Source organism: Protopterus annectens, chromosome 9.part0 (genome assembly GCF_019279795.1).
Source record: "Protopterus annectens isolate FY-2018-M chromosome 9.part0, PAN1.0, whole genome shotgun sequence".
NCBI classification, from domain to species: domain Eukaryota; kingdom Metazoa; phylum Chordata; order Ceratodontiformes; family Protopteridae; genus Protopterus; species Protopterus annectens.
In genome coordinates, this window is record NC_056743.1 from 114,062,699 (window position 1) to 114,084,387 (window position 21,689).

Below are 21,689 nucleotides of genomic sequence, written 5' to 3' on the forward strand. Positions count from 1 at the left end.
GGACCACATAGAACAAGCTGTAACATTTCCTAGCCAAATAACATGAAAGCACTACCGAGCCTTCAGTTTGAATTTCTTCACCTCCATAAGCAACAAATTTCACACAGCTCGTCAGACTGACTTGTTCATTAGCTCTCACCTTAGCAAACGTATCTGCTGACATAACATTACACTTTAAACCAGTAACTGCTTTGAGCTTGGTGGATTTACTACTGATCTGGACAGTACAAAACTCTTCATTGTTTGTCAACAAATTCACTGCATCAACCTTTTCACCAATACTGATTCACCATCTATGTAGAAAGTAGATTGCTGCAATTCTACTTTATCAGTTTACTTTTCTGAGAGATCTTTCTTTATATCTGTGTGAAGTTTACTTGATTTGCAAAACTTTTGAAAATGGTTAAGTTTTTTACACTTCTGGCATTGCTGACCAAATGCTAAGCATTTCTCTCTTTTAGACTCATGATTGGCACTACAATTGTGACAGTTAAAAATAAAGCTGGATTTGGGATTTGCTGACTCACGCTTGTACTGCACTGAGCATGCTCCTTTCTTAGAACTTGCTGGAAAACTATGTGGTTTCCCTGGTGAATTAGCACAGGCTGTGGCTGCCATGTGCTTAGGCCAGCTTTTGTTTGCCACATGCTACATGTTGTCTACATTTGCTCTAGAGCCTGCTGAAACTACACTCTTATCACTTGCAAGCATACTTGTGTGCCTTTCTGTAACAAATCTCAATAACTTTGCTCAACGTTAAATCACTGTCATGAAGCAAACTCTTTCTCACAGCAGCACATACCACATACAATATAAGTCACCAAACAGACACATTTTATAGGTTCATAGGTTGGTACTAGGCTATCGGCACTATGGCCTGTACAAGCCTAGCCATGAGAATTCCCTGGCTATTTCTTCCCACACTATTTACTCCCCTGGACCCCTGTCTAGCAGGGCGACTGATGTGATCCCCAGGGTTAATTTCCTTTCTCCCATGCAATCGTCAAAGTTCCTTTAGAAGAGGGCCAAAGAGGCACTCTGCTTGACATGTATGGGTAGTCTATTCCAGAGTCTGGGGAGTCTCTGGGTCAAGAACCTATCCCTCCAGCATGTTTTGTTTATTGTGATGACAAGGTTTAGATCCCTGGAGTGTGTGGCTCTGAGGGATTGGGATTTCTTTAAGTGTAGCACGTCCAACAGCTCTGGGTTTGACATGGCCTTGTATGTTAAGCAGAGATCGCCTCTGAGTAGACGATATGCCACAGAGTATAGTTGGAGTTTTTTAGGTGGTCAGCGTAGGGCATCTGCTTTAGGCCTGTGATTCTTTTAGTGAGGTATTTCTGCGGCCTTTCCAGTTGTTGCAGATGTCTTGAGAGGTACAGACCAAACGGGGCATTGTATTCTATAATGGGCCTAATGAGGGATGAGTACAGTGGGTCAATGACCTCCTTTTTCCTGGATGAAAAGCCCTTAGTGATGGGGTGTGCCACATAGAAGGATTTCCTGACTGCTGTGGTGATGTGGTTATCGAAGGTGAGACCACTGTCCACCTGTGTCCCTAAGTCTCTTATCACACTTTCGGTGTTTAGTGTACTGCCACCTATGTGGTAATTCACGGGTACATGTTTTTTCCCAAAGAGGATAACTATACATTTCTTGGCATTGAGCTCGAGCCCATGGCTCTGGCACCAAGCATCTGTTTCTGTAAGGCCCTTTTGTAGAGTATCCACATAATTTGGGGATTCAGTAATGGCTCCCAGTTTGCAGTCATCTGCGAACTTTGTTAGCCAGAGTCCCTTAGTGTTGTCCTGTACTTCAGAGAAGAAGATGCCAAACAAGAGAGGTCCCAGGACTGAACCCTGAGGTACTCCCACTTGTCACTTGTTTGGAGCTGGATTTGGAGTCGGCTACTTTTACAGTGTGGGTTCTGTCAGTAAGCCAGTTGGCAACCCATCGAGTGATATAGGGATTAATGCCCAGCTTAGTAAGTCTATCTATGATTCCAGAGTGGGGGATGGTGTCAAAGGCCTTGGCGAGGTCCAGATAGGCTGTGTGGACTGCCTTACCCTCGTCTGTGGCTCTGAAGACTGATTTGAAGAAGTCAGTCAGGTTCAGGAGACAAGATCGGCCCTTCACGAACCGAAACTGGGTGTGGTCCAGTGTTTGAAGGTTGCCAATGTCTTTGTTTATAAGTTCCATGATAATACATTCCATGGCCTTGCAGATTAGGCTCGTCAGACTGATGGGGTGGTAGTTCCCGGGATCCAAGTTGGATCCCCCATTGTGGAGTGGGATAACTGTAGCTGTGCGCCACTCAGTGGGCATGAAGCCTGAGGTGAGGCTATGATTAAACATAACACTTAGGTGAGGTGCCAGTTCATTTTGTAGTTCATGTAATACACAGCCCGGGATGTCATCTGGTCCCATGAATGCTGTATTCTTAGCTTTGGAGAGTGTGTTTTTTACCTGTGTGGCCATTACCAGAATTTGGCAATCTTCTGATATTGAGATGGGCCATTTAGGGGGTGAGAGGGGGTGAAGTTGGCACTGAATTCATCTGCCAGGATATTGGCAATATCCTTGGGATCAGTATATTTAATGCCATTCTGTTGTAGCTCAGAGCAGACCTGAGCATTGCCATTTAGATTCTTGACATAGTTATAGAATGCCTTGTGGTTGTCTTTGGAATATTTGACAATTTTATTTTCATAACTAGCTTTGGAGGATTTTATGAGGGATCTCAGCTTCTTACTGAGGCTAGTAAGCTTTGTTTCTCAGGTCAGTTATATAAGCTGCAAAAGTTTCCCCTGGTTTCTGATCTCTCGTGTAAAACAAATACCTCTCTAGTGTAATATTTGTCTGGGGGTTACACATTTGCCTGAATTTGTGCTTCAGACACTCAGGGCCTTCCCTTTATTCAGCCTGTACAAGAATGTGATGGTTTTCACCTTCTCCCTCATATAATGCTGGTACATACACAAATTAATGCTCTCTTGCAATAGGCTCTGACCCATCTCGGCTTAGCAAAATGAATGCCCTAGTGTGTGCATCATTGTCAGAATAAGCTGCTTGTATAAAAATATCGTACTCTTGCTCAAACATTCTCCAATTCTCTTCAATATTGTAATCAAATACAAATGGACAGGGCTTTCGAAATCCATATGCCATATTAACACATACCAGTGAAGGGTTTTGCAAATATGCACAAACATACACATAGGCCAGAGATTTATGCCAGTACCTATAAAAATGACCAATAGCACAACAAGCCTCTGAATAACTGAACTTTGCGAAATAAGTCTCGCTTGCACTGTAATACTCTTGAAATCACTGTACTGTAAGAAATCACCTCTTAGTGTAAGAAACATTTCAAAATAACTGCACTGTGTGAATGAAGTGGACAGAAGAGGCTCAGAGTAAGAAACATTTTGAAGTAATTGCACTTTGCGAGTAAACAATACACAGCACACCGAAACTTCTCCAAAATGGCGTCACTTTGCTAAATAACTTTTTACAGTGCAAGAAACACTTTGTAATGGCGGCACTTTGTGAACAGACACACCCAGCACAAGAAACTTTTCGAAATGGCTGTATTTTGACTGCACTTCATGAAATAGTTGCACTTAGTTATGCCAAAACAGAGCACTTTGCCAAAAAACATGCAGTCGCCTTGGTTTATTTATGCTTAATGTGCCCTTTTTGCTCTTATTATATTCATATTGCTCATTTAATCTCTTTTCATACCCATTGTACTTTTCTTGTGCTCATTTTGCTTTAAACATACTCGTTTTGCAATTCCAATGTAATTTCAAATTCCTTATGTGCTTTTCTGATGATCACTTTACAGATCTATTCATCTTAAACATTTTGTTTAATTAATAAATCTTTTGTACCTCTCACTTGTTTAATAATGCGTTTTGCACCCTTGTAATGCTTTGCTTTATCCTTTTTATAAAATAGTTTGTGCAAGTTTACATTACCTTTGTTTCTTTTCTGGCTTTTTTAATGCTCATTTATCTTAGTTTACCTTCACTGTTATCTGTGCACCTCATAGCTCTGAATATCAGTCTCTGGAATCCCGGCTCTGACAACATGTCATTCGTCTAGTCAGATACAATAGACGAGACTTTGTGGGTTCTGTTCAACCAGCTTTATTATGTACAAACACATCAGGATTGAGGCTTAATAACTTTAAGATAGATAAACCTATAAACTAGCTATTACACTAATACATGCTCACTCTCTGGCTGCACTCTCAAAATGGCACTGAAGCTAGCATGTGCTGACTATTTATATGCATGTTCAGTCCTTGAAATGTTTCTTAAAGATACAGCACACATACTCTATTCTACACTATACAAATCTCCACTGGTATTTAAACCTTAACAATCCTCAAAAAACACATTTGGCCCCATGGGACTACCAGCTTAAAAAAAAATTTACATAAAAAAATAAATAGCAAATATCTACAACCTCCTCAGTCAAATGGCTTATCTGACTAAAATTACTACCTAATGGTGTCCTGCTTTAAACATCTGCTTGGTTTGGGATGGTTAAAGTACTGAGCTCTTATTCTTACCACAAAAAGCAGTGGGTCATAGTATTACTTTATTGCACAATTTTGCTATTGCTTTTATAACATCTGCACTTACTGTATTTTTTTCCTCACTGAAGGAGAGAGACCTCAACCATTTTTTTCTGGATAACCAAAATCAGTAAGATGTATTTTGAAATAAAAGTGAAGAGGTTGGCTTTCTAGCAATTCCAACACCCTTGTTGGATGTACTGCAAAGGGGAGAAAAAAATGCCTAATTTTACTCAAGCCAGGTACTATATTTCCTTTACACAAACAGGACTGTTACCCAGCAATGCACAGTCAACCCCCATACTCCAAATTCTGTGCATGCTTCCCTGACAGCCAAGAGGACAGGTCAAGCATGGCAATATAGCAAAGGTTAAATTATTTTGAAATATAGGCCAGTATGATAAAGAAACATATGATCATAGTCCATATATTTTAAATGTATTTTAAGTGATTTCTAATTATGTCACATAGTTGTGCATACACTGCTGGGTTACAACATCTTATAGGTTCATAGGTTCATACTAGGCTATCTGCCCGAGGGCATTTATAAGCCTAGCCCATTGTTTTGTGGCTTACGCCACCCCTTTAGTATGGGGAACTATACCCATTATTTTGCTGTGCCTCTGTCGAGCAGTGACACTGAGGTAATTCCTGGGGTATATCTGCGATCTCCCATCCATTGGTCAAGATTTCTCTTGAACAAGGCCAGCGAGGTGCTCTGCCTCACATGTACCGGGATTTTGTTCCACAGCATAGGGAGTCTTTGGGTAATGAATCTATCCCTCCAGCACGTCCTATTAATAGCCGTGTCGAGGTTTAAGTCTCCCGCCCTTGTGGCTCTGATGGATCTAGATTTTTGAGGTGAAGCATATTCATCAAATCTGGGTTTGACATGGCCTTGTATGTTAGGCAAAGGTCACCTCTGAGCAAGCGGTGCGACTGAATAGAGCTGGAGTTCTTTCAGTCGGGCAGCATAGGACAGATTTTTGAGACCCTTTATCCTTTTGGTGAGGAACTTTTGTGGCATCTCCAGCTGCTGCAAGTGTCGGGTCAGATACATTCGAATGGGGCATTGTACTCAATCATTGGTCTGATGAGTGATGAGTAAAGGGAGACTATGACCTCCCTTGATCTAGATGAGAATCCCTTCATGATAAGGTGGGCAATGTAGAAGGACTTCCTAACTACTTTAGCTACATGGGTGTCGAATGACAGACTACTATCAACCTGGGTCCCCAGGTCCCTGATAACTTCTTCTGTGCTCAGTGGATTGCCACCTATTTGGTAGCTAGGGGTAACCTTGTTTTTCCCGAAGGGTATGACTATGCATTCTTTGGCATTTAACTTTAGGTCGTGGCTCTGGCACCACTTATGCGTTGCTGTGAGACCCTTCTGAAGGATATCTGTGTCAGATGTGTTTTCTACTATGGCGCCCAGTTTGCAGTCATCTGCAAACTTTGTCAGCCATAACCCTCCTGTGTTTGCTTGTACTTCGGAAAAGTAGATGCCAAACAAGAGTGGGCCCAGGACTGAGCCCTGTGGGACACCACTTGTGACAGGCTTTGAGTCTGACATGGCGCCAGCAACTCTGACCCTGTGGGTTCTGTCACTCAGCCAGTTTGCAACCCATCTTGTGATGTATGGGTTAACATTTAAGCTGATGAGTTTTTCAATGATACCCGAGTGGGGTATTGTATCGAAGGCCTTAGCCAGATCGAGGTAGGCTGTATGGACTGCCTTTCCCTCATCAATGGCTTTGGTGACTGTTTCAAAAAGTCAACCAAGTTTAAAAGGCATGATCTGCCTTTGACAAAGCGAAACTGGGTTGGATCCAAAGTCTGCAAATTCCCTATGTCTTTATTTATGAGGTCCATTATGATCCTCTCCATGGCTTTGCAGATAAGGCTTGTCAAGCTAATGGGCCGGTAATTTCCAGGGTCTGTGGAGGCACCGCCTTTGTGAAGTGGGACCACAGTTGCAGTGCGCCACTCCTGGGTGCGTATCCAGAGGTAAGACTTTGATTAAACAGCTGTCCTAGCTGTGGGTTTAATTCCTCATTGAGTTCGTGGAGCACACAGCCGGGGACACCATCGGGTCCCATGGATGCTGTGTTTTTTGTTTTGGAGAGAGCAGTTCTCACTTGGGCGCTGGAGATGTTTGGGTGACTGCACTCATTTGGTAAAGATACCTCTCCTTTTGGGGTCGAGGGTGGGGAGAAGTTTGCACTGAACCTGTCAGCCAGTATGTTGGCAATGTCTGTAGGATCAGTAATCTTCACATCATTTTGAACTAGTTCTGAGCATATCTGGGAGTTTCCTCCTAGGTTTCTAACATAGCTAAAGAAGGCCTTATGATTGTCTTTTGAGTCTTTAGCTATTTTTCTCTTGAAATTTGCTTTGGATGATTTTATGAGAGCTCTTAGTTTTTTACTTATAGTGATCAAGGGTGTCTTACCTTTTAAGGATTTTGCTCTATCTTGTAGTAGCTTCCTCCTTTTGTTGTAGAGTTTGTTTATGGCTGGGGTCCACCAGACTGGACGCTTGCCTTTGGTACAAAGAGTCTTTGTTTTGCTTGGGATTGCCTTATCCATGCAGTCCTGCAGGTGCTGGTAGAAGGCGTTTGTAAGTGATTCAGCAGCTTGAGTATTGTTTTCCGCTCGGGGCCTGAAAGGAGACCACACTAGTCTTTAGAAGTGTGAAGTCGGCTTTTGAGAAGTTCTTTACTGTGGTCTTTTTATTTCAGGTGGGGTGGGATGAGGACCTCCAGCGAGATTAGTTTGTGATCTGATCTCACCAGTGAGGGGTATACTTCCGGTGTTGAACATTGTGCTCCCATGTTCGTGATGATGAGATCAAGTATGTTATCTCCTCTTGTGGGGATGGTGACTAGTTGTTCCATGGCATTTGAGTTTATGAATTCCAGGAACTTTTGGGCTAGGGTGTTTGGGCTTGAGTAGTGTTCCCAGTCTATATTAGGGTAATTGAAGTCACCTAGTATGATGGTGTTTGGTGATACATTTATCCCTCTAGTGTTTTCAGGAAGGCCATGTGAGTTTCCTGAGTTTGTGAGGGTGGCCTGTAACATGCTACAATTTGCAGAGCAGTCTTGCCTATGGTTAATTGCACCTGGATGGTCTCTGATGCATCGTGCGTTGCCACCAGTCTTGAGGTGTGGGTGTCCTTGATGAATATGGATACCCCTCCTTTCTTGGTATTGTCCAGATTTTGGGGCCGGAACGCATGATATGAGGTAAAACCTGATAGCGCTGGGGTGCTCTCAGGAGCCTTGAACCAGGTTTCTGTCACAGCACAGACATCTATGTTCTCCATACTGAGAAGGGCCTCGAAAAGTGCATTTTGAGATTTAGACTTCTGGCATTGAGCAGCATTACCCTTAGTTTTTTCCTTTTTGTGTTCTAGGGTGGTAGGTTTAGAATTTGAGCCTTGCCTAAAAAGGCACTATGGGGGTGGCAAGAGCCTTTGCCAATATCCGAATCCCAGGGTGACAGGTGCAAGCCGTCCCTTGCGAAGCAGCGTGGCTTGTCCAGCATGTCATCCCAGGCAGACAGATACTGGATCCCCTTTGAATGACACCAGTGTTTAAGCCAATTGTTAAAGCTGATCATCTTATCTCTGTATTGTGGCATCATTCTTGGTGAAGGTAGGATACTGCTCAAGGTCAGGGTCATACCTGCCTGGGCTACATAATCAGAGAGCTCCTCAATGTCTCTTTTCATGTAGTCCAAGGAGGTACGCCTCAGGTCGCTTACACCAGCGTGGACAATGACTGAGTCATATTTGTACCTGCTGTTGAGAGACCTGAGTGCTTGCGTTATGTGGCGGATTCTAGCGCCCGACAGGCAGCTTACTGTGACCTTCTCCTTACTCAGTCTGGTGAGCGGGACATCAGTGTGTCTGACTATGGAGTCACCAATGACTAGTGTGTCTGGCATTGTGTTTGGCCTTAAGGGCTGTGACTGTTTGACACTCTGACTGTGAGGTCTATGTGTTGCGGTGTTGTGTTCTGAGGTGGTGGTTGTTTGGGTGTCTGCTTTGGTGGCCTCTGCTGTTTTGGTAGATTTTGATCAGAGCCTCCGAGTATGTCTTTGTATGTTTATGTGTATGATTTGAGGTTGTAATGGTACTATGTGAGACTGGGTCTATAGTGTGTGTGGTAACCTTCTCCTCCTGACTGGTCTTGCCAGTCCTATGTTGAGAGAGTTCAGCCTCCAGTTTGGCCGTATAGTTGCATCTCTCGCATGTATTTGTGTTTTGTGGGAGGAGGAAAGGGTTGTTCAGGTACATGAGGCAATTGAAACATTGCCTCAATATTCCCAGGTTCACCAGCTGAGCAGGAGAGGACACTAGCAACTGATCCCTCGACATGCTAGAAGGGTAGACGAAAAACTTTAATAAAAGATTCCGGGGGACGTGGGTGACCGAGAAATGGGGGGTTGCCTTTTGGGGTACTATCTATGACAAGAGTGCCGTATCAAGGTAATAAGTACTGTAGGAGCAAGTGCTAGGTTTAATAGATAGAGAATAGTCTACTTGGAGTCAAGTAGAGTTGATCTTTTAGTTATAGGATACGCTGATTTGATCAGTAGTATAGTTCGAGGAAGGTAGTTTTAAGGGAAAATTTGAAGAGTGGACTTTAGGTAGCCCGAATAGTTTAAACCTGCTTAACCGGCACTGCCCTAGTGTGCAACAGTGGCAGCTCCGCTCTAAATCGCGCTAACGCGCGTTTAGCGCGTTTTATACCAGGGGGCTGGAAAAAGCTAGAAACTGGCCCAAAACGACCAATAAACTACTAGTTACTGGCTGAAACCTCACAAAACTGGACAAAAGGCAGCTCAATGCTTCCCACTCCCACTGGTAAGCAAGGTAGCTTCCCTTCCCCCAAATAAGGCAAGGCTTACACAACATTTACCATGCTAGGAAGATTTCTTTTCAATGCAAATACCTACCCCAGCATAGAACATTTTGTTTCTAAAACGACTGTTAAACTTCTCTGGATTTGCCTCTGGAAGAAATAAGAAAATAAATTATTGCAATTATAAGTTTCTTCCATTCATGTTTACTTTTTTGCCTTTCCTGTTTAAGAATATATACATGAAACTCAATCACAAAATTGTCTTGAAAAAGAAGCAACAAATGCAAAATTCAATAAAATTAGACATTATGTACTTACCGTAACTTGGCATCTGTGTTGTCCATTTTCTTTCTTCCTCAGGAATGGGTCTAGGATTCGATCCTCGGATCCAACTCAGCCGCATCTGTGAGACTTAGGATCTGAAACTCTAGCTCCTTCCTCTACCCATAATGTTCTAATCGATCCTCAGCCCCTTAGATCGAGTTTGCTGCCTTACCCCCACTGTGCCACAAAGTTAGAAAAGACACAAGGAAAGATTGAGGCTCAGACCAGGAACATGATGATTCCAATATCATCCAAAGATCTTTCAAGGAGTGACGGGGCCGGGGGATGGCTGGGAGGGAAGGTGAGGAAGAACGAAAAAGGACAACATAGATGCCAAATTATTGTAAATACTTAACTTCTAAATCTGATGTTGCCCTTTTCATTCTTCCTCATGAATGGGTCAGAGTTCCTAGCTATGTAACTCTTGGGAGACCCTTATGGAAGGACATGCCACAGCACTGTCGAACCAAAGGAAGCTCTGCTTCTGGAGACAATGTCTAATTTGTAATGTGTAACAAAGTATGAGTCTTTGACCAAGTGGTTGCAGCACAGATGTCAACAATGGAAATTCTTGAGGAAAAAGCATATGAAGTAGCCATAGATCTTGTGCAGTGAACTCTAGGAGGACGAGGTGACTCCAAACCTTTTTTTTGAGAATAAACCAGTGAAATACAACCAGTAATCCATTGGGCTAGAGTAATTTTGGAAACTGCTTGACCCAAGTGATTAAGGGAAAAGGGCACAGAGAGTCAATCAGACTTCCTGTAGTGTTTTGTTCTGTGAAGATAAAAACATAATTGTCTGTGAACATCAAGCAGGTGCAGCATATATTCACCTTTATTAGTAGAATTTGGAATTTTATGTGCTGGTTAATGTTAGTCTCTGTAGCCACTTTAGGCAGAAAGGAAAGGTTGGTTCAAAGAGACACCATGCCCTTATGGAAAATAATGTATGAAGGCTTAGCCAATAACGCCTGGAGCTCAGGAATTCTTTTTACTGAAGTGAGAGCTACTAAAAATACTGTTTTCCAAGAAAGAAATTTCATATCTCATTTGTACGCTAGTTAAAAGGGTTTCTGAGTTAACCTCTGAAGAACCACAGTCAAATCCTAAGGAGGAAAGCGATCTTTTATAAGGGGTCTAAGGAGGAAGACTCCCTTCATAAAAGCTTTGGAAGATGCCAGGGATAATGATTCATTACCAGTGTTAGATATGGGTGCCAAATGAAGTTTAATAGTAAAAAAACTAGCACCTTACTTAAAAGGTAGTGCAAAAAAAAAAAGAATGGCCAATGTAGGTGCTGAAAAGGGGTCAATATTCTGACTGGAATCCCAAAAAGAAAATCTTTTCTATTTGTTTCTGTAGACCTTCTTGGTGGACGCTTTCTGAGAGGCCAAAATAATCTCAAGAACCGGGGAAGCCAGCCCTGACTGCTTGACTATCACTGGAAGTGGAGAAACCATGTGGTCAGCTTGAGAGTGTGGAGATTGGAATGTTGAATTCCTGATGGATGAGATAGGAGATTCTGAGTGGGTTCCCGTATCCATGGAGGATATTTCAAGTGAGGCCAAAGGAAGGGGAACCGAACCTGTCGAGGTCAAAAGGGAGCAATGAAGATGACTGAGCTCTTCAGCATGTTTGCTTTCTGTAGGAACCTCTGAATCAAAGGAAGAGGGGGATATGCGCAGAGAAGACCCGGGGCCAATCATTAATCAGAATATACCTTGGTGACTCACCCGGAAGGGGGAATCAGAGTGAAGTACTTTATGAACTTGTTGGTGAGGGGAGAAGCAAATATGCAGTAGCAGCAAGGCTGGCCCCAATGGCTGAACATCATATTCACTAGCGTTTGATTGAGGGACCACTTGTGAGGGATCACAATGGATTTGCTGAGTCTGTCCGCCAGCACTTTGGTTTTCCCCGGTAAATGGGTTGCAATGAGAAGGCAGCCTGAAGACATCAACCATTGCCAAACCCTCATGGCCTCTCTGCACAACAGGTAGGAGTGGATCCCTGCTCGTTTGCTGATGTATCGTACCACTAACATGTTGTTGCACTAGTCCCTAGAGGGAGAACATCTTGAAAGGCTTGCAAGATTAGGAGGACTGCCCTCATCTCTAGGGCACTGATATGCAACTTGGTTTCTAAGGAGGGCCACTTGCCTTGGACCATCTTTCCCAGAAAATGCCCCCTCCCACACCCCAGTTGGCAAGTGTCCACGGTCATTGTGGTGATTGGGGGAAGAAGTGAGAATAGTCTGCCAGGAACAGATAGTCTGACCGAATCCACCAGTGAACACAATGTTTGCAAACTGGAGCGAGTCTTATGGGGAATGACAGAGGTTGGTAAAAAATCAACCACTGCACAGCCAATGTCCACTAAAGGACTCGCATAAAGAATCTTGCTAAAGGAACTAGAAAAATGGCAGCGGACATTGACCCAAGAGCATGTACTACCAGTTTTGCTGGTGAGGGTGGATGAGACTCTATGGGCTGTACCTGATTTCTCAATGATGTAATTCAATGAAGAGTGAATTATGCCACCTGAGTCGTAGTATTCAGCTGAATTCCAATAAATTCCAGAGTCTGAACAAATGTTAGGTTCAATCTGGCATGGTTTACTGAGATCCCCCAAGTCAAATGAGATCTGGAGTAAGTAATCCTTTGCTTATAGAAGCTGATGCTGGATGGTGTGTGGTGAGGAGCCAATCATCTAAATAGTAAAACACCTGGTACTGTTTGTGTCTCAAGTGAGCTGCCACCACTGCCATGCATTTGGCGAACACCCAGAGGGCTCTGGTGAGCCCAAAGGGTGGTGCTCTGAACTGATAGTGATGGACTCCCAGCCAAAAGTATAGATGTCTCCTGGAGCACCTGTCTATTTGATGTGATAGTACGCATTCTGGAGATCTATACAGCACATACAATTGTCCTTGTACAAAAGAGATAGGCTGGACTGAACCATAACCATTTGAAACTTCAACTTCTTTATAAACTGGTTCAAATTTCTTAGATCAAAATTGGTCTTAGGTCCCCTGTTTTCTTTGGCATCAAAAAGAAGCAGGAGTAAGTTCTGAATCCTATCTATTCAGGTGGGACCGCCTGGATGACTTTTTTGTAAGAGCTTTTGCATTTCCAGACATGTGTACTCCTTCAGACTGGGTGGAATGTCAGGAAGTTTCTTCCTTTGGACAGGAGGTGGGAGGGAAAAAGTTATGAAGCAACCTCTGGATATGATTTTTAACACCTAGGAATTATTTGTGATGTTTGTCCAGGCATCCAGGTGCAGGGAAAAGCGAACCCAGACTGCATGCAGAGGTGGACATTTGAGCAACACTTCAGGAGGGTTGACAGGGTCTGTCAGAGGAGTCTATAAAGCCCTGACTTTGCAGACCCCCTCTGCCTCTGGGGCAATGTCTTTCACTGAAACCTTCTCCTCTGCCTCTGGAGGAAGTCTCCCCGTGTGAGTCCTGAAAAGGTCTCTAAGATTTATGGAACCACACCTTCTCAGCACCATACTGGCTCCTAAAGAATGCATGCTGGGGGGTAAAAAATTTGATTCCAATGGCAGACAAGGTTTTTCCTTCTTGCTCATTGTGGGCGAGTGCATCTTTCATTGATAGTCCGAATAAGGAAGAACCATCAAAGGGAGCATTAACAAATGACACCTTAAAGGGTTTCACAAAGTTTCACAGCCTCATCCAGGCATCACTGCTGATGGCTATGCCTGAACCAGCTGCTCGAAAGGCAACCTCTACTTTATGGGAGATCAGTCTTATTGATGGATTGCCAATAGTTGACAGAGTAGCCAGTTGAGGAGAAACCTTCTTGAGATCTTCTGCAGGCAAGGACTTGGTGAGAGAGTTTGAAAGCTCCTTGATTAAATCTCTCTGTAAGTGAGTAAAATGTGTCAAGTAATTTAACGACCTCAGAGCGAAAGTTGCTGAGGCATATATGTGCTTTCCAAATCTGTCTATCGCTTTGGACTCCGTGTTAGTCAAATGGACAGAGGAGCTTTGTTCAGCCAGCTTCTTCTTAGTGGATGCTGCCACCAAAATGCCATTGACTGGGATTCCCTTGCTTCAGTGAGGTCTGTCAGAACAGGGACCTAAGAATTTGTCCAGGCGCTTGAGGATGGGCTCAACAATGTCTTTTCTTTCCGAGCCTGGCAGGAAACCATGACAATAAGTTCATCCACCGGGGCTCACCCAAGACGTATGGGTGGTCAACCCCAAAAGCCTCCAGGAACACAGATTCCTCAGGAGATGGAGATTGGGAAGATCATCCGCCCTTTTGTTTGAGGATTCAGGTGGTGATGGGGGGGGGGATCGTTCTCCCTCATCAAAATTGGTGTCTTCTGTGCCAGACTCCAAAGAGGAGACTATGCCTCCTCTTGCACAATGTCTTCTGAGTTACCTCTTCTGTGGGGTGTTCGGGAGAGGTGTCAGAAGATGGGAGGATTCCCTCTGGGGAATCTGTATGGAGGCCTCCTGGAACGGGCTGACCCTTAGGAGCAGAAATGATGGGCTCAGAGCTTGGACCCGATGAGGAGCCAAAGGATAGGACCCGAGATCATGCAAACAGAAAGTCCTTTCCACTACCTGAAAGGCTGACAGACCCAGGGATACCTTTCCTCCCCGCATTGGAGCTGAAGCCACCAAAGAAGGAAGTTCAGGGCCAACTCCGGAACTGGGCCCTCTGGAGAGAACTGGACCCAAGCTGGCCAGTACTGAAGCATCGAGGGGAAGAGATGGATCCAACAAAATAGGTGCCAAAGCCAACCCCTCCGACCCAGCACCACTGTCTCAGATCCAAGATCTGCTCTGATCCGAAGGTGTAGGAGCAGGACTGATCAGGGACACCATCAGAATAAAGGAGGGAATGATCCTTGGATCCAATGCCAAACTTCTCAGGTATGTTTGATCCTGTGACCCCGAAACTACAGGTCAGATGGGAGATGGAGAAAGAATTGTCTGCGCAGGAGCACTCATGGATCCAAGGTGGATCAGAGCTGGGAGGACCCACCCATCTGGATTTGAGCCCTGAGAAATCTCTGCATCATCCTTTCCATGTCTGCCTCAGCCAAACTCCTTGAAGATCTGGATGAATTAGTGGCTGAGGTCCATGAAAGCTTCCTCGGGGTCTCAAATAACTGTAATGGAAGGGCCAAAAAAAATGGCTTCAGCACAAATTCAGGTGTACGACCTCTTCTAGTCAGATCCATGTGATTAGGATCCTTGAAGGAGGTGGATGGAGCAGGAGAGCTGATAGCTTGGACTGAACCAGACGCATTTGAAGAGTGCTGTGGATTTGAGGGTTGACAAGAAGTCTTTGGATCCAAAGAAGTTAGACCCATGAGTTTCTTTAACTTTTCAGAGGGTTCTGAGGAAGACATCAGAGAATTCGGAAAGTTCTTTTTCTAGACTCTGAGGTTGACTGCAAAGACTTAGAGGGGGCTTCAGCCCCAATGTCAGCTGGTAGAAGCCCTTTTAAAATCAATTTGTTTCTACTGAGAGCATCCTAGGATCAAATGTTATGCAAATAGCACAAGATGGATCAAGGTGGGCAGCTCCAAGTCAATATACACCCTTTTTGTAGGCATCACAATTGGGGATTTTACGCTCACAAGAAGTGCACTTTTTGAAACTCATTGGTTTGTCCAGTTTCTCAGACATACTCAATAAAGAGGAAATAGTCGTAAACCTGAAAAGACAGAAAGGGGCGAGACAAACGCAAACTGGAAATATGAAGTTATACTAAACAGAATTCTACTGCTATTTATTTATTTTTTAACAAGGGAATATATTATTTTGATATAAGGAAAATTACCAAATTACTGGATTATAGAAACTGTACAGACCTAAGTACCAAGAATGGTACTAGAAAAAGAGAAATGGCCAGAAAAATATACCCTAGTGCCAGGGAAAACTGAAGGGAGGAATGAAAGTTATCAGAAAGTTAACAGTAACCAAAATAAAATAGCTACAGACAGGAAAACAGTCAAAATAATAATATTAACTAGCTTACTGCATGACGTCAAATCATTCATCCTATGTTGATGGTGGCAAATGAGATCTGATGGTTGGGGATGGAATACAGAATTGTGGATAGGGGGAGGAGTTTGAGTTTCGGATCCTGTGTCTTGTACATGCGGCTGAGCTAGATCCGATGATCGGATCCTAGACCCATTTATGAGGAAGAATGAAAAGGACATCAGATATCAAGATCTGAACCTTGCAGCCTAAGAACCTGAGGCACTATTTTATGCTAAAACCATGAAAAGTTTACATTTATATAATTTACCAGAGAAAGTCACCAAAGCTATGGACAAGGCAAGGGGATACAAAACTCTATATCCATAAAAAGGGCAATCACTACCAAGAGACCCTAAGTCTGGGAGTTAAGGCAACTCCTTTTTTGAATCTACTTTGCAGAAGTCAAAGTAAACATTAAAGGCATGTGATTGCAGATGACTGCGAGCTCCGTGTGATTATAGAGCTCCCTAAAAATACTGATATCTTCCAACAGGGCTTGTGGCAAACTAATAATTGGTGTCACAGCCATGGTCTAAAGCTGAATGCTAAAAAATGCATAAAAATAACTTTTGGAAAGGTGGCTTCTCTTTGGAATAAACACACAGGCAAAACATCCCTAAGAGCAGATGCAGTGGTTATGCAGACAATGACTACCCTTTGACCACTGTGTGTCCACTGTTGTAAGGAAACCATTCTAAACTGCACAGCTCATTAGCAAGCGTATGGCATTGAGGTCTAAAGATGTCAATATCCAGCTGTATTCAGTCCTCATAAGACCAATCAGAGCACACTGTCTCCTGAATGCACCTTACCAGGTATATGCAACAACTGGAACACCCACAGAGGTTCTTTACAAAAATAACACAAGGTGTAAACCACATAGAATATGAAGACCACCCCAGATCCTTATCCTCCGTCTCCTACAGAATACTGAGAGGTGACCTGTGCCCAGAAAACACCTTTTGTGGTAAATTTCAGAAAACAATATATGACACTGACAAGAAGTAAAGTATGGTCATATTTAATCTTCTTCTTTCGGCTGCTCCCATTAGGGGTCGCCGTAGCAGATCAGCTGTTTCCATTTCTTCCTGTCCTCTGCATCGTGCTCTGTCACACCAACCACCTGCATGTCCTCTCTCACCACGTCCATAAACCTTATCTTAGGCCTTCCTCTTTTCCTGTTACCTGGCAGCTTCATCTTTAGCATTTTTTTCCCAATATACTCTGCATCCCTGCTCAGCACATGTCCAAACCAACATAATCTTGCCTCTCTGGCTTTGTCTCCAAACCTTACAACCTGGGCTGACCCTCTAATATACTTATTCCTAATCCTGTCCATCCTCATCACACCCAGTACAAATCTTAACATCTTCAACTCTGCCACGTCAAGCTCTGACTCCTGCCTTTTTGTCAATGCCACTGTCTCCAACCCATATAACATAGCTGGTCTCACTACCCTCTTGAAGACCTTCCTTTTCACTCTTACTGGTACTCGTCTGTCATAAATCCCTCCTGATACTCCACCCACTCCATCCTGCCTGTACTCTATTCTTCGCCTCTCTTCCAGACTCACCATTACTCTGAACTGTTGATCCCAAGTATTTAAACTCATCCACCTTCACCACCTCTAGTCCCTGCATCCTCAACATTCCTCTATCCTCCCTCTCATTCACACACATATATTCTCTGTCTTAGTCCTGCTGACCTTCATTCCTCTTCTCTCTAGAGCATATCTCCACCTCTCCAGGGTCTCCTCCACCTGTTCCCTACTCTCACTACAGATCACAATGTCATCTGCAAACATCATAGTCCACGGGGACTCCTGTTTGATCTCATCTGTTAACCTGTCCATCACCACTGCAAATAAGAAAGGGCTCAGAGCTGATCCCTGATGTAATCCCACCTCCACCTTAAACACATCCATCACTCCCACCACAGACCTCACTGTTGTCACACTACCCTCGTACATATCCTGTATCACTCTTACATACTTCTCTGACACTCCTGACTTCCGCATACACTACCACAACTCCTCTCTAGGCACCTTGTCATATGCTTTCTCTACATCCACAGACACAATGCAACTACTTCTGACCTTCTCTGTACTTCTCCATCAACACTCTCAGAGCAAACATCACATCTGTAGTGCTCTTTCCTGGCATGAAACCATACTGCTGATCACTAATCATCACCTCCCTTCTTAACCTAGCTTCCACTACTCTTTCCCATAACTTCATGCTGTGACTGATCAATTTAATCCCTCTGTAGTTACTACAGCTCTGCACATCACCCTTATTCTTAAAAATCGGTACCAAAACACTTTTTCTCCATTCCTCAGGCATCCTCTCACTTTCCAAGATTTCATTACACAATCTAGTTAAAAACTCCACTGCCATTTCACCTAAACACCCCCATGCTTCCACAGGTATATCATATGGACCAACAGCCTTTCCATTCTTCATCCTCTTCATAGCTATACTTACTTCCTCCTTGCTAATCCACTGTACTTCATGATTCACTATCCACACATCATCCAACCTTCTCTCCCTCTCATTCTCTTCATTCATCAGCCCTTCAAAGTACTCTTTCCATCTGCTCAACACACTCTCCCCACTTGTGAGTACGTTTCCCTCATTATCCTTTATCACCCTCACCTGCAGCACATCAACCCAGCCACCGGGGATGCACAAGCCAGTGCATTTCTTTGTGCCGGTCCCAAGCCTGGATAAATGGGGAGGGTTGAGTCAGGAAGGGCATCCGGCATAAAATTTTGCCAAATCATACATGCAGACAACAGTACAGATATGGTCATATTTAATACTTACAGTACAAGCAGATGTTCAAATAGCTCACTATTATGGCATTCCTGACTTATGGGACATATCTTGCCAAGGATATAATATGGCCGGACAGTCTATAAAAGTTTTGGCATCTTCCTCTCATGTCATATGTCCATTCTATGCATAAGACTGCTTTTCAGTAATTAAGGATCATACAATAGCAAAAACTCTCAGAGCTTTTTTTTTTAGCCTGGACAAAGACTAAGGCTGAGACATAAGGAGGGCAAAAACAGTCATAAAGAAATAATGAGAGAGAAAATAAGAAGTATACCTCTGCCAAGAAGGAAAGGAAAATGTGGGGGGGGGGCATACATGCTGCAACAGTGATCCAGTTAAACACCTACTGTTATAAGTTCACACATAACTGTACTATGCTAATTAGAAAATCACTGTTACAGTATTCCTGACTAACCTTTTGATTTCCAAAACTTATAGGAAGAGTTGTAGGCAGAAGCAATACAGCTGCAGTCCAATAAGCCATGAATAATTGATTTAGCAAAACCTATACTAGGTCTAGAAAACACCTACGAACATCTTGTATTGCTTTGTGAAAGTGTGAACAGAAGACCAGGTGACAGTTTCTAAAGTGGACTTAGAAACTAAGTCTTTGAAGAATATCCCAGAGGAAGTTATAACTGTGGTGGTGGAATGGCCTTTCACTTGTCTCTAGACAGACTTTATAAGTAAAGACTCATTAAAAGAAATGGCGTGAGAAATCCATCTATAAAAGATGTGCTTGGAAACTGGTAGATAAACTTCTTTTCTTCATTGCAGAAAAAAAGTTGGTCAGACTTTCTGAGAGATTTTTATCTTTTCAATTGCTGTGTATATGCATCAAGTGAAGAATTTCTTTCTCCTCTATTTTGAGAGCTGGGACGGAAGGCAAGAAGGTAGACAAATTAATTCAGAAAGAGAATTCATAACAACTTTAGGCATAAATGTAGGGTTAGTTCTGACGCTGACCCAGTCTTTGTTGAGGACTAAGAAAGAAGGAAAGCACATGACAGCCTGTCACTCAAAACCTCTTATGACTGTATTTAAGGCAACTAACAATGCTGTTTCCAATTTACGAATTTCAAGGAAACTGAAGCAGATGGTTCAACAGAAGATAAGGTTAGTTCTTCAAAAAACAATTCAGATCTCAAGGAACTTGTTTTCTAGGTCCCTGATGTGAAGGACAGACACAAAACTGTTTGATTTCAAAGAGTGAAGAAAGAGGATAGCTCACAAATATTTGGGAATCAGAGACACCTTCACTTGAGAAGGGTCCTGATCTTTACTGTAGCAAACAGAACATTTCTTACATTTAGAAACACTAAGACTTTCTAATAAACAGTGTCCTTGCCTCTTTTCATATCTGAAGCATGTCCTTAGAACAAAAATGCCCAGAAGGAATCAGACGCCCATTTTCCAGGCTATGAGATTTAAGCTCTTGAGGTGTAGATGAATGAAAGAGGCCCTTTCACATGTAAGCAAGACCATCCTTATGAAGAAATCTGTGGTGACTTCTACTGGTTTAGATGAAAAAGAAAGGAGAAATAATGTTGTCTGGGTCAAACGGGAGTTACCAACATCATCTGTGGTTTGTCTATCTGAATCTTCAAGGTAGCCTTTGGAATAAGAGGAAATACGTAAATGAATTTCCCTGTAATGACAGAGAAAAAAACATCCATTCACCAGGCTTCCTTGCAAGGGGCTCAGGTGCAAAAAAGTTTATAGAGTTATTTGTTTAGAGCAGAAACAAAAAGGTTTATCTGTGGATTTCCACACTTGTAAACTCTCCGAAGGAAGAACTTTGTTTTCAATATCCATTCATGAAGGTCTTGTCTAGGATCTGCTCAGAGTCTGTCATGTGTGTTTTTGTGAGAGAATATAAATCAAATGAAAAGTGCAAGGGTTGTGATGAATTACAAACTTTCAGACTACCATAGCAAGTCTGTATAAGGGGTAGGACCTTGTCTCTCCTGCCATTTGTTGATATACCACATGACAATTGTATTGTCTTTCACTACTTGAAGACATACTGAGTTCCAAAGATGAAGAAGAATTCATAGAACATAAATTAAGTTAATCTCTTTGACAGTTATATATACCTCTTTTTGTCTTGGTACACTCACATCCCTGAACTTTGGCAACTTTTGTGTAAGCACCCCATTCAAATCCTGAGGGTATGTTGATACTACCTGTTGGTCTGACAAAAGGAATCCTGGGATTGAATGTTACCTGAGTGATCCAGCAAAGAATCTCTTTCTTCATGAAATGCAAAAGAGAGAACTGAATGGATAGAAAACTACAGTGATGGGCCCATAAAGAGATCTGAGGTACCACTGAATTTTCCTCATACAGATCTGGCATGAGGATCATTAGAACTGTAGACACCATAAATCATAGGGCTTGCAAAATATCTTTCTCTTGCTAAGGTTATTTGTGGATTTGCCAGAGTTAGGAAGTAAGTTGCCCAGAGGCAGAAAAGCGATTATGATGGATGTGTCCGGAGACATCCAAGAAACACTAACTAATGGATAGGATTCAGAGTTGAATTCTTTATGATCAATGTAAATCCTAGACAAAGCAAGCAGGATGGTTGAAAAATGCAAGACTTTTAAAGTTTCTTGTCTAGAAAGTCTGAATTAAGTAATCTTCCAAGTAAGACTAGATATGGCTGCCTTGGAGCCAGTAAAAGGCTATGACAGGGGCTAAACACTTTGTGAATACCAGTGGGACCATGGATAAACCAAATGGCAAAGAAGTAAACTAAAATGATTATGTTCCATTTGTTCTGAAACACATTTCATGTAAAAAAATGTAAAACACTTACTATTAAACAAAAACTTTTCATACAAAATGTTATCTACTCTAAATATACCTCCTAAAGGATTTTCTTTTAAAGTGCAGCACCTCCCCACCTCCACACACACCATCATTTTGGAGGACTTCTCTCACTTTCCTCCATTCCCTCTTACTTAAATATAATAACTGCACAGTTAAACAACCCACTTACAAAAGATAAAGCTTTTCACACACTTTATCAGTGC

The 21,689-nt window shown here is 42.8% G+C and overlaps 1 protein-coding gene across 1 annotated transcript in view; it reads right to left on the reverse strand.

The window, feature by feature from the left end:
- Nucleotides 1–21,689, reverse strand: part of LOC122811072 (diacylglycerol kinase zeta-like) — a 3,109,428-nt gene that overhangs the window by 1,254,426 nt on the left and 1,833,313 nt on the right. Inside the window, exon 17 of the mRNA XM_044082630.1 lies at nucleotides 9,552–9,607. Coding sequence (XP_043938565.1) covers nucleotides 9,552–9,607 — 56 coding nt within the window. The remainder of the gene's footprint in view (nucleotides 1–9,551; nucleotides 9,608–21,689) is intronic.